The 18,346-nt window shown below is 43.3% G+C and overlaps 1 protein-coding gene across 3 annotated transcripts in view; it reads right to left on the bottom strand.

Moving 5' to 3' along the window:
* Positions 1-240: 240 nt before the first annotated feature.
* Positions 241-18,346, bottom strand: part of LRCH2 (leucine rich repeats and calponin homology domain containing 2) — a 111,067-nt gene continuing 92,961 nt past the window's right edge. For 2 of the 3 annotated variants that reach the window (XM_077285383.1, XM_077285384.1), the window contains 2 exons: positions 646-723; positions 307-558 (listed from right to left, as the gene is read on the bottom strand). In XM_077285383.1, the coding sequence (XP_077141498.1) occupies positions 439-558; positions 646-723 (198 nt within the window). In that variant the 3' untranslated portion in view covers positions 307-438. Of the gene's footprint in view, positions 559-645; positions 724-18,346 lie in introns of all 3 variants that reach the window. The other variant, XM_077285385.1, reaches the window with a different exon arrangement.

Below are 18,346 nucleotides of genomic sequence, written 5' to 3'. Positions count from 1 at the left end.
TTATCCAATCCTTGCGAATCTCGACACCCAAAAAGTGACGTGCCTCCGCCAGTGACTGGTGAAAGCGAGGCTGGGTATCACCTCTTTGATGGATTGATTTCTTGACTTTTGCATTGTCCATGTTAATAAAGCTTGCCCGGCTCTGGGTCTATGAAAACACATTCACATCCACACGCACAGGCATTCACAGATGTGCAGTCAGTGGTATTTCACAAGTAAAAACATCAATAAAAACAGGTTGAGAAATTAAATATATTTAAAAAAAAAACACCCTTCACCGTAATTCAGTATATTGAGTGAGGGGACAGTAGCTGTGCGCAGTTCACATGTCAGGGCTAACGTCACTCAGGACAAGTCTTGCCAGTACATCCACCACTGAGGCTTTAGGATGAGCCTGAAGAAGGTCCGTGCTCGTCATCCATGGCTCTCCACAGCAGGTCACACTGACGAAAGCTGGGAAGTTCTCAATAAGGGAAGTTCTAATAGTGCTTGGACGGTGACCCCAACTTTCACCAGTCCCCTCTCTTCCAAGATATGGTGGGGTAAACACAGCCTGTCCTGGAAGAGACAAGAGGAAGAGATGATTTACTACAAACCTGAGAACATCCGCCACGTGTAGGTAGGAAGGTAACGTATACAACTCACTTGTGGAACGCCCAGTCTCTTACATGCCTCCAGAAAGTTTTCTACATTACGCCTGCATTTTGCCATGCTGAGCTTAGGCTAGGGGAAAAAAAAATCTGATATTTTTACACATATCGGACAGAATTGGTGATTACACAGGAAATCCGGCACATTTTTGCACTCATCATAATCCATCAACTTCTGGCTTAACCTCAACATGGTATTATCCAAACATCAGACAAGAACTCTTTTGGTCTTGCGGTGACGCGTTATCCACCACTACAGTTGTCCATCCCACAAGACATTTCCGCAGCAGAAAGCGAGCAGCTTTTACCCTTTGCAGGAAACAAAAAAGGTGAAATCCGCAGCAATATCGGAAGCTTAAAGTTGCAGCGGTCAAATTTACACTCTGGATTTTCTCAGTGACAAGTCAATGCGATTTCAGGAAAGTTCATCCATAATATGCCGTTATGGTCATAGATATTCTGTGCGCGAGTCCGCGGGTAGGAATATGCTCCGTAGAAGTGTACTCTTAAGAACATGCGCACAGGTTTAGGTTTTGGTGCCGAAAAATCCACTGTGAATAGTCAATTGTTGGCAGGAAAAACGCTGAGTAAAATTAGTGCTTTTGCTTTTTTTTTTTAAAGCATTTTGATGAATTTGTGTGTTTGTTTTTTTTTTTTCGTTTTTTTTTTAAGTCATTTGAATTGAACAAAAAAATAAAAAAAGTTGCAAAAACTGAAATGACTGACAAGCTGCAGATTTTAAGAAATTCAATGATTGTTCAAATCCGCAATGAAAAAGTAGGCAGAGTATGCGGGGGATTAAAAAAAATAATAATCTCATTCATTTTGTTGGTATGGTAGAATGCGTTTTTGGGGAAGCTTTTTTTTTTAACTCTTGAAAAAAAATGCAGCGTGCGAACAAGCCCCAAGGCAAAACAGAATTTTCTCAGCAAACACAATGACTGATGACATACAAATGCAGACTACAGATAAGTGTCCGGACTGAGACCACCCGGGGAGGAAACGCTGCTCAGTAACTGTATGGATTTGCACTCCGTAACCCGGCAGAATATAGTATTACCCCTGTGGACAAGAAGGAAACAATTCTCATCCACTGGAGGGATTTTCTGCAGGGCAAGTGATCAGAGGTGCAGATTTCACAATGTCATTTCTCATTTCAGATTTTAATGTGGATAATGAAGAGGAGTGACATGTTAGGGATATTTGGCTTTCGGGCAAAATTAATGAAAAACGTACAAAGTTCCAGCTCCTGTGTTATTTTATCATGCCAATCGGACATTTAAGTAGCAGCACGTAGTGGTGATTTCCTCATCTCAAACTATTTATTGAAACAAAAGCCAACAAGTGGTGAGAATACCCCCAAAAAATGTCAATGTCTCAATAACTTGTCATGTGGCCTTGAGCATCAATTACAGCTCGACAACGACGTCTCCTGCTGGTCACACGTGGAGTTACTGTCTGCTGAGGCATGGCGTCCCACTCGGGTTGGCCACTGAAGTTCTGGTGTACAGAGTTAAGAGCCTTTTAATCTTTATGTTAATGATTTCTTCCCGGCTCTGGGGTGTGCGCTGCCTGGAAGAAATCTCTGCCTCCTGTATTCGTTATCATAGCAGCACCGTCCTATGCACATCACAGAGCCATGCAGTTGTGGTGCTGGAATCTCGCACCTGCGTCCTGCACTTGCGCGGTTATGGATACCTTTTCTGCCCATGGGCGGCGGTATAGGTACTAACGATGACTATGCAAGGAGGGAGTGGAGAGAGCATCTTATTGCCGGAGGTCACTGGAGCAGAAGTCGCAGTGAACGCCTGCGCAGAAGACACTGCCCATAGAAGGGTGGAGTGTAGGGCGAAGGCGCGAGATTCCGGCACCACAACTGAACATCACATTGCATGGTGACGTGCATGGGAGGGGGGTGCTATGATAATGAAGGCATGAGGCAGAGTTTTCTTCTAGGCACCGCACGCCCTGGAGCCTGGAAGTAATAATTAACCTAAAAGATGAAAACTATTTCTGAACAACTAGACCGCAGCTATGAGGCATAAAGGTAGGACTATTGTAACCATTCTATTACCGCAATGCCAATAGTAGTAGCTTAAAAGGGGGGGGGGGTGACAGATTCTGTTTAATACCATTTCAACACTCAAAAATGTATCAGCCGATTAATGGATCAAACACCTGTTGTGAATTTTGCCATTAAGCTCCTTGTTAGAGAACAGCGAGTTGTACAAAAAGTACTGAAACACTGAACAGTTGGACATGTGCATCCAAAAGTTTATAGACGGTCACATTAAGTTCATCTGAAAAGGTTAGAGGGCATTTTACGTTCATTCTAAAATTTTGCCCGAAAGCCAAATATCCCAAACTTTTTGTGAGTACTTTATGAATGTTGAACGCACTCTAAACTACAATCCACGCTATATTCTGCGCTCGTTTCTGGCTTGAGATGATTAAGTCCGGGGTACGCCAGGACACATAACCTACAGCCAGGAACCAGAACTTAACAGATCTATAAGACAGCAAAAATCATGGCCAACAATTGGGAGTAACAAGGTTTTCTCCAAAGCACTAATGCTGGATTCAATTATGGAGTTAAACAATTTAATCTGGTCGGTGGCAGACGGCCATAAGTATTTTTCAGTATTTCTGAAGGTTTGTTTCTATTTTTTGAAGACCGTGCCAATCTGGACATCCACTAAGGACATCCGCGAAACTAAATACAATTTCTGTATAAATAATTTAGAAATCGTCCCAGAGACTTCACAGTTGCTGGATTTCAGTATAATTTACAGCTGTATCCCAAGAAGCAATTGCCATAAAAGAAATCTTAAAAGCCTTCATGAATGACATCTCCTCCCTACATTGTAAAACAATTAGATTTTATGATAAGACAATAAAACCTGTATTGCATTTTCTTTTTCCTCATTTTCAGATTTATTCCCAGAGAAGGGATTGTCTTAACCACTTAAGCCCCGAGGGTGGTTTGCACGTTAATGAACGGGCCAATTTTTACAATTCTGACCACTGTCCCTTTATGAGTTATAACTCTGGAACGCTTCAATGGATCCCAGTGATTCTGACATGGTTTTCTTGAGACATATTGTACTTCATGATAGTGGTAAAATTTCTTTGATATTTCCTTTGTTTATTTGTGAAAAAAAAGGAAATTTGGCAAAAACTTGGAAAATGTTGCAATTTTCCAACTTCGAATTTTTATGCCCTTAAATCACAGAGACATGTCACACAAAATACTTAAGTAACATTTCCCACATGTCTACTTTACAGCAGCATAATTTTGGAAACAAATTTTTTTTGTTAGGGAGTTATAAGGGTTAAAAGTTGACAAGCAATTCCTCATTTTTACAACACCATTTTTTTTTTAGGGACCACATTTGAAGTCATTTTGAGGGGTCTATAAGATAGAAAATAACCAAGTGTGACACCATTCTAAAAACTGCACCCCTCAAGGTACTCAAAACCACATTCAAGAAGTTTATTAACCGTTCAGGTGTTTCACAGGAATTTTTGGATTGTTTAAAAAAAAAAAAAAAAAAAATGAACATTTAACTTTTTTTCACAAACAATTTACTTCAGCTCCAATTTGTTTTATTTTACCAAGGGTAACAGGAGAAAATGGACCCCAAAAGTCGCTGTACAATTTGTCCTGAGTACCCAGATACCCCATATGTGGGGGTAAACCACTGTTTGGGCGCATGGCAGAGCTCGGAAGGGAAGGAGCGCCGTTTGACTTTTCAATGCTAAATTGGCTGGAATAGAGATGGGACGCCATATTGCGTTTGGAGAGCCATTAATGTGCCTAAACATTGAAACCCCCAAAAGGGACACCATTTTGGAAAGTAGACCCACTAAGGAACTTATCTAGATGTGTGGTGAGCACTTTGACCCATCAAGTGCTTCACAGAAGTTTATAATGTAGAGCCGTAAAAATAAAAAAAAATATTTTTTAACAAAAATGAACTTTTCGCCCACAATTTTTTATTTTCCCAAGGGTACCAGAAGAAATTGTACCCCAAACATTGTTGTGCAATTTGTCCTGTGTACACTGATACCCCATATGTGGGTGTAAACCACTGTTTGGTTACATGGCAGAGCTCGGAAGGGAAGGAGCGCCATTTGACTTTTCAATGTAAAATTGGCTGGAATTGAAATGGGACGCCATGTTGCGTTTGGAGAGCCCCTGATGTGCCTAAACAATGAAACCCCCCACAAGTGACACCATTTTGGAAAGTAGACCCCCTAAGGATCTTATATAGATGTGTTGTGAGAGCTTTGAACCCCCAAGTGTTTCACTACAGTTTATAACGCAGAGCCGTGAAAATAAAAATTATTTTTTTTCCACAAAAATTATATTTTAGCACCCAGTTTTGTATTTTCCCAAGGGTAACAGGAGAAATTGGACCCCAAAAGTTGTTGTGTAATTTGTCCTGAGTACGATGTTACCCCATATGTGGGGGGTAACCACCGTTTGGGCGCATGGCAGAGCTCGGAAGGGAAGGAGCACCATTTGGAATGCAGACTTAGATGGATTGGTCTGCAGGCATCACGTTTCATTTGCAGAGCCCCTGATGTACCTAAACAGTAGAAACCCCCCACAAGTGACCCCATATTGGAAACTAGACCCCCAAAGAACTTACCTAGATGTGTTGTGAGAACTTTGAACCCCCAAGTGTTTCACTACAGTTAATAATGCAGAGCTGTGAAAATAAAAAATAATTTTTTCCCACAAAAATGGTTTTTTAGCCCCCCAAAATTTTTATTTTCCCAAGGGTAACGAGAAATTGAACCCCAGAAGTTGTTGTCCAATTTGTCCTGAGTATGCCGATACCCCATATGTTGGGGTAAACCCCTGCTTGGGCGCACGGGAGAGCTCGGAAGGGGAGGAGCACTGTTTAACTTTTTCAACGCAGAATTGGCTGGAATTGAGATCGGACGCTATGCCACATTTGGAGAGCCCTGATGTGCCTAAACAGTGGAAACCCCCCAATTCTAACTGAAACCCTAACCCAAACACACCCCTAATCCCAACCACACCCCTAACTCAAACACACCCCTAACCCAAACCCAAACTGTAAATTTAATCCAAACCATAACCCTAGCCCCAACCCTAATCCTAGCCCTAACCCTAGCACCAACTCTAACCCTAGCCCTAATGGGAAAATGGAAATAAACACTTTTTAAATTTTTTATTTTTCCCTAACTAAGAGGTGATGAAGGGGGTTTGATTTACTTTTATAGCGGGTTTTTTAGCGGATTTTTATGATTGGCAGCTGTCACACACAGATGCTTTTTATTGCAAAAAATATTTTTTTGCGTTACCACATTTTGTGAGCTATAATTTTTCCAGATTTTGGTCCACAGAGTCATGTGAGGTCTTGTTTTTTGTGGGACGAGTTGACGTTTTTATTGGTAACATTTTCGGGCACGTGACATTTTTTGATCGCTTTTTATTCCGATTTTTGTGAGGCAGTATGACCAAAAAACAGCTATTCATGAATTTCTTTTGGGTGGGGGGCGTTTATACCGTTCTACGTTTGGTAAAATGGATAAAGCAGTTTTATTCTTCGGGTCAGTACGATTACAGCGATACATTTATATCTTTTTTTTATGTCTTGGCGCTTTTATACGATAAACTCCTTTATAGATAAAATAATTATTTTTGCATCGCTTTATTCTGAGAACTATAACTTTTTTATTTTTTCGCGGATGACGCTATATGGCGGCTCGTTTTTTGCAAGACAAGATGACGTTTTCAGAGGTACCATGGTTATTTATATGTTTTTGATCGCGTGTTATTCCACTTTTTGTTCGGCGGTATGATAATAAAGCGTTATTTTTTGCCTCTTTTTACGGGGTTCACTGAAGGGGTTAACTAGTGGGACCGTTTTATAGGTGGGGTTGTTACGGACACGGCGATACTGAATATGTGTACTTTAATTGTTTTTTTTTTCTTTTATTTAGATAAAGGAATGTATTTATGGGAACTATAGATATATATTTTTTTTCTTTATTTAGGTTTTTTTTTTTTTTTTTTTAACTACACATCTGAATATATATTTTTTTACTTTATAACATTGCCCCAGGGGGGGCATCATGTTATAAGGTCAGATCGCTGATCTGACACTTTGCAATGCACTATGTCAGATCGGCGATCTGACGTGCATTGCTCCTGGCTTACCAGCGCCTGCTCTGAGTAGGCGCTTGGTAAGCCACCTCCCTGCAGGACCCGGATGCAGCCCCGCGGCCATTTTGGATCCGGGGTCTGCAGGGAGGAGACGCTCAGTACAAGGTGAGCACATCGCCTTGTACCGAAGGTCTCAGGGAAGCCCGCAGAGAGCCCCCTACCTGCACGATGCTTCCCTATGCTCCCGAAACGCTGCGATCATGTTTGATCGCAGTGTGCCGGCGGTTAATGACGTACTATCCCGTCACTGGGAATTAAGTCCCAGGTCACGTTGACGGGATAATACGCCATATGGGAGTAAGGGGTTAAGATCTCTCTTGGGGAAAGTCACCCCCCTTTGCCCTATCCATCTATTTATATAAAAACATGTGTATCGATGATGATATCATAATGGTTGCCATGGCGAAGATGATGTCATAATGACTGCCATGGCGACAATATCATAATAGGCTTCAATGGTGACGGTTATGTCATAATGGTTGCCATGGCGACGATGTCATAATAGGTTGTAATGGTGACGGTTATGTCATAATAGTTGCCATCGTGACGATGAGGTCATAATAGGCTGCATTGGCGACGATGAGGTCATAATAGGTTGCCATGGCGAAGATGATGTCATAATGGGTACATGGGCTCGGAACTGTGGGATGGAGGATGTAGGATTGGTATATGGGCACGGGACTATGGGATGGAGGATAATCATTATAATTTGTTATAACTAACCACAGTTAGTTACTATGCCCGGGCAACGCTGGGCTCTTCAGCTAGTTCAAAATAAAACCAAACAATATGTAAAAAAAATATACACATTTGGTATCGCTGCATTCAGAATTGCATCAAAATTTAAAAAGAATTAATATGATCAGTAAACTGTGTAGCCAGAAAAAAAATAATTACAAAAGAATAAATAAAAGAATTACATTTTTTGGTCGCCGCAACATAGTAATAGAATTAAATAAAGAGGCGATCAAACATTGTATCTACACCTAAATAGTAACAAAAACGTCAGCTCGGTACACAAAAAATAAGCCCTCAACCAGCCCCAGAGTCATTTTTTATTTTTATTTATTTATTTTTTTTTAAACAAACTTTGGATTTTTTTTCACCACTTAAATAAAAAAAAACCTATGCATATTTGGTACCTACAAACTCATGATGACCTGGAGAATCATAATATCATAATGGCAGGTCAGTTTTAGCATTTAGTGAACATGGTAAAAAAATAAAAAGTAAAATTACACTTTTTTTTGCAATTTCACAGCACTTGGAGTTTTCCCCCCGTTCCCCAGTAGATTTTATGGTAACATCAATGGTGTTGTTCAAACGTACATTTCGTCCTGCCAAAAATAAGCCCTCACATGGCCATATTGATAGAAAAATAAATAAGATATGGCTCTGGGAAAAAGGGGAGCAAAAAAAAAAAAAAGATAAAGGGAAAATGGTCTGGGGTGAAGGGGTTAGGCTGGTTTCACACTTGCGTTTTGATCTGCAGCGTTTTTACCGAAAAAAACGCATGCGTTTTTTTTCCCCTATGTTTAACATTAACCCCTTCACCCCGAAGCCTGTTTTCACCTAAGTGACAGGGCCAATTTTTAGAATTCTGACCACTGTCACTTTATGAGGTCATAACTCTAAAACGCTTCAACGGATCCTGGTGATTCTGACATTGTTTTCTCGTGACATATTGTACTTCATGATAGTGGTAAAACTTCTTCGATATGACTTGCATTTATTTGTGAAAAAAACTAAAATTTGTCGAAAATTATGAAAATTTAGCAATTTTCAAACTTTTAGTTTTTATGCCCTTAAATTAGAGAGTAATATCTCATAATATAGTTAATAAACAACATTTCCCACATGTCTGCTTTACATCAGCACAATTTTGGAAACATAATTTATTTTTGTTAGGGAGTTATAAGGGTTAAAAGTTGACCAGCGATTTCTCATTTTTGCAACAAAATTTGCAAAACCATTTTTTTACGGACCACCTCACACTTGAAGTGACTTTGAGGGGTCTATATGACAGAAAATGCCCAAAAGTGACACCATTCTAAAAACTGCACCCCTCAAGGTACTCAAAACCACATTCAAAAAGTTTATTAACCCTTCAGGTGCTTCACAGGAATTTTTGGAATGTTTAAAAAAAATTGAACATTTAACTTTTTTTTCACAAAATTTTTACTTCAGATCCAATTTGTTTTATTTTACCAAGGGTAACAGGAGAAATTGGACCAAAAAAGTCGTTGTACAATTTGTCCTGAGTACGCCGATACCCCACATGTTGGGGTAAACCATTGATTGGGCACATGGCAGAGCTCGGAAGGGAAGGAGCGCCATTTGACTTTTCAATGCAAGATTTGCTGGAATTGAGATCGGAACCCATGTCGCGATTGGAGAGCCCCTGATGTGCCTAAACAGTGGAAACCTCCACAAGTGACACCATTTTGGAAAGTAGACCCTCTAAGGAACTAATCTAGATGTGTGGTGAGCACTTTGAACCTCCAAGTGCGTCACAGAAGTTTATAATGTAGAGCCGTAAAAAAAAATTCATATTAATTTTCACAAAGAATGATCTTTTTGCCCCAAATTTTTTATTTTTCCAAGGGTAACAGGAGAAATTGGACCCCAAAAGTTGTTGTGCAATTTGTCCTGAGTACGCTGATACTTCATATATGGGGATAAACCACTGTTTGAGCGCATGGCAGAGCGCGGAAGGGAAGGAGCGCCATTTGACTTTTCAATGCAAAATTGGCTGGAATTGAGATCGGAACCCATGTCGTGTTTGGAGAGCCCCTGACGTGCCTAAACAGTGGAAACCCCCACAAGTGACACCATTTTGAAAAGAAGACCACCTAAGGAACTTATCTAGATGTGTGGTGAGCACTTTTAACCCCCAATTGTTTCACTAAAGTTTAGAATGTAGCGCTGTGAAAATTAAAAAATAATTTTTTCTTTCCACAAAATGATGTTTTAGCCCGCAATTTTTTTTCCCCAAGGGTAACAAGAGAAATTGGACCACAAAAGTTATTGTCCAATTTGTCCTGAGTACGCTGATACCCCATACATTGGGGGGAACCACTGTTTGGGCGCACGGCAGAGCTCGGAAGGGAAGGAACGCCGTTTGAAATGCAGACTTAGATGGATTGGTCTGCAGGTGTCATGTTGCATTTGCAGAGCCCCTGATGTACCTAAACAGTAGAAACCCCCCACAAGTGACCCCATATTGGAAACTAGACCCCCCAGGGAACTTATCTAGATGTGTTGTGAGAACTTTGAACCAACAAGTGTTTCACTACAGTTTATAACGCAGAGCCGCAAAAATAAAAAATATATTTTTTTCCACGAAAATGATATTTTAGCCCCCACGTTTTTATTTTCCCAAGGGTAACAGGAGAAATTAGACAACAAAAGTTGTTGTCCAATTTGTCCTGAGTACGATGATACCCTATATATGGGGGGGAACCACTGTTTGGGCGCACGGCAGAGCTCGGAAGGGAAAGAGCGCCGTTTGAATTGCAGACTTAGATGGATTGGTCTGCAGGTGTCATGTTGCATTTGCAGAGCCCCTGATGTACCTAAACAGTAGAAACCCCCCACAAGTGACCCCATATTGGAAACTAGACCCCCCAGGGAACTTATCTAGATGTGTTGTGAGAACTTTGAACTAACATTTGTTTCACTACAGTTTATCACGCAGAGCCGTGAAAATAAAAAACATTTTTTTTTCCACGAAACTGATATTTTAGCCCCGTTTTTATTTTCCCAAGGGTAACAGGACAAATTGGACCGCAAAAGTTGTTGTCCAACTTGTCCTGAGAAAGCTGATACCCCATATGTTGGGGGAAACCACTGTTTGGGCGCACAGGAGAACTCGGAAGGGAAGGAGCACTGTTTTAGTTTTTCAAAGCAGAATTGGCTGGAATTGAGATCGGACGCCATGTCGCGTTTGGAGAGCCCCTGATGTGCCTAAACAGTGAAAACTCCCCAATTCTAACTGAAACCCTAACCCCAACCCTAACCCCAGCCCTAACCCTAGCCCTAACCCTAGTCCTAACCCTAGCGCTACTTTCACACTAGCGTTTTTTTGCATACGTCGCAATGCGAACGTATGCGAATGTCATCTGCAGGATGCGTTTTTCCCCATAGACTAACATTAGCGACGCATTGACACATGTCGCAACCGTCATGCGACGGTTGCGTCGTGTTGTGGCGGACCGCCGACAGCAAAAAACTTTACATGTAACTTTTTTTGTGCCAACGGTCCACCATTTCCGACCGCGCATGCGCGGCTGGAACTCCGCCCCCACCTCCCCGCACCTCACAATGGGGCAGCGGATGCGTGGAAAAACAGCATCCGCTGCCCCCGTTGTGCGGCGCTTGCACAGTATGCGTCGGTACGTCGGGCCGACGCAGCGCGACGGCCCCGTACCGACGCTAGTGTGAAAGTAGCCACGGGAAAATGGAAATAAATATATTTAAAATTTTATTATTTTTCCCTAACTAAGGGGGTGATGAAGGGGGATTTGATTTACTTTTATAGCGTTTTTTGGGCGGATTTTTATGGTTGGCAGCCATCACACACTAAAAGACGCTTTTTATTGCAAAAAATAGTTTTTGCATCACCACATTTTGAGAGCTATAACACTGGTCAACAGCATTTTTGGTGCCAAAGATATTTCATCGAATTTAGGGTATTTTTGGGGTGCTGATTCTGAATATGTCATCAGTTTTGCCAGATTGGCTCAAGTTTTTGACATTTTTGGTATCTTATTTATAGCACTTGTTGGTAAATGCGACGCATCATCTCATTAATTTCTTTGGATTAGTACTTGAACTGAGCAGTTCTCAATATAGTTTTGTGTTAATTAGTGTTCTAAAAGTTTGTTCATAGCTTGATTTTTGCACTAACTTTATGTTGTTGTCGGATTTCCAGTGAAAAGCATGAACTCATCAAGAAGAAGTTGTCTTAACGATCCAGACTCATTCTGTTACATTTGTGGTGAATACACACTGCCAAAACATAGAAGAAACATAACAGACTTCGTAAAAAAAGTGTATTTTGCCTATTTTGGGGTTATGCTTGGGGACCAAGACAAGTTTTGGGCACCACACACAGTGTGTAAAGCATGTATCGAATTATTACGAAAATGGAGCAAAGGACAAAGAAAAAGCTTCAAATTTGGTGTTCCAATGGTGTGGAGAGAGCCAAAAAATCATCATGATGACTGTTATTTATGGTAAACACAGGTACGGGGCACATCTTCACAATGAGGGACAGGCCTTCTTGCAGATTCCATGTTACTCCCATTTTCGTTTCTTATGCTTATTGAATCCTTGCACTTGCACTGCACAGAAATAACAGTCATCATGATGATTTTTTGGCTCTCTCCACACCATTGGAACACCAAATTTGAAGCTTTTTCTTTGTCCTTTGCTCCATTTTCGTAATAATTCGATACATGCTTTGCACACTATGTGTGGTGCCCAAAACTTGTCTTGGTCCCCAAGCATAACCCCAAAATAGGCAAAATACACTTTTTTTACGAAGTCTGTTATGTTTCTTCTATGTTTTGGCAGTGTGTATTCACCACAAATGTAACAGAATGAGTCTGGATCGTTAAGACAACTTCTTCTTGATGAGTTCATGCTTTTCACTGGAAAACAGACAACAACATAAAGTTAGTGCAAAAATCAAGCTATGAACAAACTTTTAGAACACTAATTAACACAAAACTATATTGAGAACTGCTCAGTTCAAGTACTAATCCAAAGAAATTAATGAGATGATGCGTCGCATTTACCAACAAGTGCTATAAATAAGATACCAAAAATGTCAAAAACTTGAGCCAATCTGGCAAAACTGATAGCATATTCAGAATCAGCACCCCAAAAATACCCCAAATTCATTAAAATATTTTGGACACCAGAAAAAAAATTTTTTTTTGTTGACCTGTGTAATTTATCCATATTTTGGCCCACAGAGTCATGTGAGATCTTGTTTTTTGCAGGACTAGTTGACGTTTTTATTGGTACCATTTTCGGGCACATGACATTTTTTGATCGCTTTTTATTCCGATTTTTGGGAGGCGGAATGAACAAAAAACAGCAATTTCTGAAATTCTTTTAGTGGGGGGGCGTTTATACCATTCCACGTGTGGTAAAATTGATAAAACAGTTTTATTCTTCAGGTCAGTACGATTACAGCGATACCTCATTTATGTAATTTTTTTATGTTTTGGCGCTTTTACACAATAAAAACTATTTTATATAAAAAAATAATTGTTTTTGCATCGCTTTATTCTGAGAGCTATAACTTTTTTATTTTTCTGCTGATGATGCTGTATGGCGGCTTCCACTTTTTGTTTGGCGGTATGAGAATAAAGCGTTGTTTTTTGCCTCTTTTTTTTTTTTACGGTGTTCACTGAACGGGTTAACTAGTAATATAGTTTTATAGGTGGGGTCGTTACGGACGCGGCGATACTAAATATGTGTACTTTTATTGTGTGATATTTTTTTTATTTAGATAAATAAATGTATTTATGGGAATATTTTTTTTTTTTTTTCTTTATTTAGGAATTTTTTTTTTTACACATGTGGACATTTCTTTTTTTAACTTTTTTACTTTGTCCCAGGGGGGGACATCACAGATCGGTGATCTGACAGTGTGCACAGCACTCTGTCAGATCACCGATCTTAAAGGCACGTTACAGAGGCTTGCCGGCGCCCGCTATGAGGAATTCTCAGCAGGCGCCGGCAAGCAGGGTCATCTCATGACCCGGAAGGAGTCCCGCGGCCATCTTGGATCCGGGGACTCCTTCCAGGTCACCGGAGCAGCGCGATCTCATCGCGCTGCTCCGGTGGGAGAGCGCAGGGAGCCCCCGTCCCTGCGCGATCCCCCTCTATGCCGCTGTCACTATTGACAGCGGCATCAGAGGGGTTAAATGCCCGCGATCGGCGATAGCGCCGATCGTGGGCATTGCTGCGGGGTGTCAGCTGTCATATACAGCTGACACCCGCACCCGATCACCGCGGCGCTCAGCGCGAGACCGCGGTGATCGATGCACCGTACTAGTACTGCGGCTGGCACTAATGCAGTGCCGGCAGCGCCGTACTAGTACGGCGCATGGCACGAAGGGGTTAAAAACGCATGCGGTTTTTTTGGCCGCGTTTGGCCGCGTTTAACGACGCATGCGTTTTTTTGCTGCATGCGTTATTCAACATGTAGTAATTTTCAGAGGCGTTTTTTTGCCGCAAAAAAACGCATGTGTTTATTTGCGTTTGATTTGCGTCAAAAAACACATTGATGTCTATGGAAACGCATGCGTTTTTGCGTACAAGCGTTTGCTTGCGTTTTAAACGCATGCGTTTTTAAAGAAAAAAACAAGAATACACCCTGATAAGCCACCCCCCACCATCAGGGTGATAAAGGGATCCTAACCCTAACCCTACCCCTAACCCTACCCCTACCCCTAACCCTAGGGATCCAAACCTTAACCCTAACCCTACCCCTAACAATATGACAGTGAATACTCTCCGAGTTTATATTTTTAGTACTCTATAGCAATACCGTATATCTTGGGGTGTCCACATTGAACAAAGCTTTTTATTAGAAGAATGTCCTGGTCTCCAGGTCAACATAATAGCCAATCCCTATGGATCCCTAGGGTTAGGGTTTAGATCCCTAGGGTTAGGGGTAGGGTTTGGATCCCTAGGGTTAGGGTTAGGGTTTGGATCCCTAGGGTTAGGGTTAGGGGTAGGGTTTGGATCCCTAGGGTTAGGGTTTGGATCCCTAGGGTTAGGGTTTGGATCCCTAGGGTTAGGGTTTGGATCCCTAGGGTTAGGGTTTGGATCCCTTTATCACCTTGATGGTGGGGGGTGGCTTATCAGTGACCTGGTGACCAGGACATTCTTCTAATAAAAAGCTACCCCTAACCCTAACCCTAGGGATCCAAACCCTAACCCTACCCCTAACACTAACCCTAGGGATCCAAACTCTAACCCTAACCTTAACCCTAGCTAATTCTATTAATAGTGGGTTTTCTAGTTGATTTTGATGATTGGCAGCTGTCACACACTTCTCAGCATGCGTTTCAAAACGCAAACGCAGGAAAAACGCATGTAAACGCGTCAAAACGCCGCTTTTTTTACTGCATGCAAAAACGCAGCGTTTGCACGCGTTTACATGCGTTTTTTCACCACCTGCGGGTTTTTTTTTACGAACGCTGCAGATCAAAACGCAAGTGTGAAACCAGCCTTAGTAAGTGGTAAATTGTAACTCTGTTTCTACAAGCACTTTTACAAATTTCAGATGATGAAAAAGGAGATTTTTGCTCACCGTAAAATCTCTTTCTCTTAGCCTCTAATTGGGGGACACAGGACCATAGGTGTTATGCTGCTGTCCACTAGGAGGCGACAATGCATAATCTGAAAAAGATTAACCATGGCGGCTCCTCTGCAGTATACGCCCCTGGACGGCGTCAGCCTTCTCCAGTATTGTGCAAAAGCATGAGCAACGTAACATGAATAACATAACCATGCCTATAAGAAGGCAGCTATGTACGAACTCAAGAAAACAATATGAGAACTTAACAGTAACAACGGCCCCGAAAGGGCAACAGGGTGGGAGCTGTGTCCCCCAATTAGAGGCTAAAAGAAAGATATTTTACGGTGAGTACACAAAAATCTCCTTTACTCTGTCGCCTCATAGGGGAGACACAGGACCATGGGACGTCCCAAAGCAGTTCCTGGGTGGGAAGCAATGGACGAATATTGTGTAGACACGCCCCTACACTTTGGGCACCGCCGCCTGCAGAACACATCTACCCAGGCTCGCGTCCGCTGAAGACTGGGTATGAACTCTGTAGTGTTTAGTAAATGTGTGTAGGCTAGTCCAAGTGGCCGCCTTACACATTTGTTGTGCCGAAGCATGGTGTTGAATGGCCCAGGAGGCCCCTACCGACCGTGTGGAGTGTGCCGTAATACCGGCTGGAAGAGGAGAATTCTTAAGGCGGTAGGCCTCTTGTATGGTGGATTTGATCCACCTGGCAAGGGTAGTTTTGGAAGCTGGCAGACCCTTGCGGCCGCCTTCCGGAAGAAGGAAAAGAGAATCAGACCTCCGGAAGGACGCAGTTCTAGACACATATATATGCAATGCCCTGACAAGGTCAAGCATATGCAGAGCATTCTCCACTCTATGAACCGGGACCAGACAAAGGGAAGGCAGAGAAATGTCCTCATTGAGGTGGAAGTTGGACACAACCTTCGGAAGGAAGGATGGGACCGTACGGAGGACTACCTTGTCCTGGTGAAAAACCAGAAAGGGCCGTCTGCAGAAGAGTGCTGTCAGATCAGACACCATGCGTAGCGAGGTGATTGTCGCCAGGAAAAAAACACCTTCTGGAATAGAAGGCGGAGCGGGACCTCCTTAAGGGGTTTGAAGGGTGGTTCCTGCAATGCTGTCAGGACCAGGTGGAGGTCCCAAGTTTCTAGTGGACGTTTGTAGGGGGGAACCAATCGGGAAAACCCCCTGAAGGAATGTCCTTACTTGCGGCTTGGTAGCAACGCGTCCTTGAAAAAGCACTGAGAGGGCTGACACCTGGCTCTTAAGCGAGCCCAGGGACAGCCTGGCCTCCAGACGCGATTGGAGAAAAACCAGGAAATCCGCATCAGGTAAAGAGAACTTTCCAGGTACGGTAATAGATCTTGGTAGAGGCTGGCTTCCGTGCCCTGATCATGGTCCTAATGACGTCCGTCGAGAGCCCTGCCTGGGTTAGAACCCAGGTTTCAAGGGCCACGCCGTCAAATTGAGAGCCCCTGAGTTCTGGTGGTAGAACGGGCCTTGTGATAGAAGATCCGGGCGGTCAGGGAGGCGCCAGGGGGCATCTGCTGAAAGTTGTACGATGTCGGCGTACCATGTACGTCTGGGCCAGACCGGTGCGATTAGGATGGTTGGAACTCCCTCTTGCTTGATCTTCCTCACCACACTGGATATCGGGGGAAAGGTGAAAAATGTACAGAAGCAGGAACTGGGTCCAGTCCTGAACCAGAGCGTCTGCTCCGAGCGACCGCAGAGACCCTGGCATTGAAGTGGGATGCCATTAAGTCCACATCCGGGGTCCCCCAGCAATGGCAGATCTGGTGAAAAATTTTGGGATGGAGAGACCACTCTCCCGAGTCTATTCCTTGTCGTCTGAGGAAGTCTGCTTCCCAGTTGTCCACACCCAAAATGTGGACCGCCGAGAGAACCAAGCCTGTGTCCTCCGCCCAGTGGAGGATGTGTGACACTTCTCGCATCGCCTAGGTATTGCGGGTCCCCCCTTGGTGATTCACATATGCCACAGCCGTGGCATTGTCCGAGTGTATTCTGATGCGAGAGGCTGCCAGTAAGTGATGGAAGGCCCTCAATGCCAGGATGTTGATGGGCATGGTCGCTTCCACTGGGGACCACTTGCCCTGTGGTGTAGGTGCACCGCACCCCAACCCGTCAGGCTCGCATCGGTGGTCAGAACCTTCCATTGACCTGTGAGAAAGGATTTCCCCTTTGCTACGAGGTTGGCTTGAACCACCAGTGCAGGGACCTCCTGGTTTCTGGTTGACGATGTTAGCTGGAACTCCCTGTTGAGAGAAAAAGGATTCCTGTCCCAGGACTTGAGAATGGCTAGTTGGAGAGGCCTGAGGTGAAACTGGGCAAATGGGACTGCTTTTATTGCTGCCCCCATCCTGCCGAGGAATCTCATGGCAAACTGGAGAGATCGAAAGGGTTTGCGGAGGAGGGTGCGATCTCCTAGGCGGAGAGCCAGTGCCTTTGTCCTTGGGAAGGAGCACCAGACTCCTGGAGGTGTTGAATAGCATTCCCAGGAAGGTCAGAGACTGACTCGGGGTTGGTGATGACCTTTGTAGGTTGACTAACCTGTCCATGCGACTCAGAGTGTCGGTTGTGATTGAGACCCTGAGCTTGCAGTCCTTGAAGGTGGGAGCCTTAATGAGTAGATCGTTCAGGTATGGAACGACTATGGAGTGCAGGACGTCCATGGTGGCTGCCATGACCTTGGTAAACACTCTGGGAGCCGTGGCGAGTCCGAGCGGGAGAGCCACGAACTGGTAGTGGTCCTGGTCGATTGCGAACCTGAGAAAACTCTGATGAGCAGGTGCAATCGGTATAAGCAGGTATGCGTCTTGTATGTATATAAAGGCGAGATATTCTCCCTTCTTCATGGACGCAATGATGGACCGAAGGGACTCCATGCGGAAGTGACGAACCTGTAAATATTTGTGGAGTTGTTTTAGGTCCAGTATGGGCCGTACGCGGCCTCTTTTCTTGGGGACTACGAATAGATTGGAGTAGAACCCTCGGAAGCGCCCGGCCACGGAAACTAGTACTATGACTCCTACTTGAAGAAGCGAGGAAACCGCTTGGTGGAAGGCACGAGCTTTGGCTGGCGGTTTTGGGGGAACAGAGAGGAAGAATCGGTTCGGTGGGTTGGAATTGAACTAT

The sequence above is a fragment of the Ranitomeya variabilis genome, chromosome 2, assembly GCF_051348905.1.
Source record: "Ranitomeya variabilis isolate aRanVar5 chromosome 2, aRanVar5.hap1, whole genome shotgun sequence".
In the NCBI taxonomy this organism is placed as follows: Eukaryota; Metazoa; Chordata; class Amphibia; order Anura; family Dendrobatidae; genus Ranitomeya; species Ranitomeya variabilis.
Note: the sequence above shows the minus strand (reverse complement) of the source record. Positions and strands in the feature narration are given on the sequence as shown.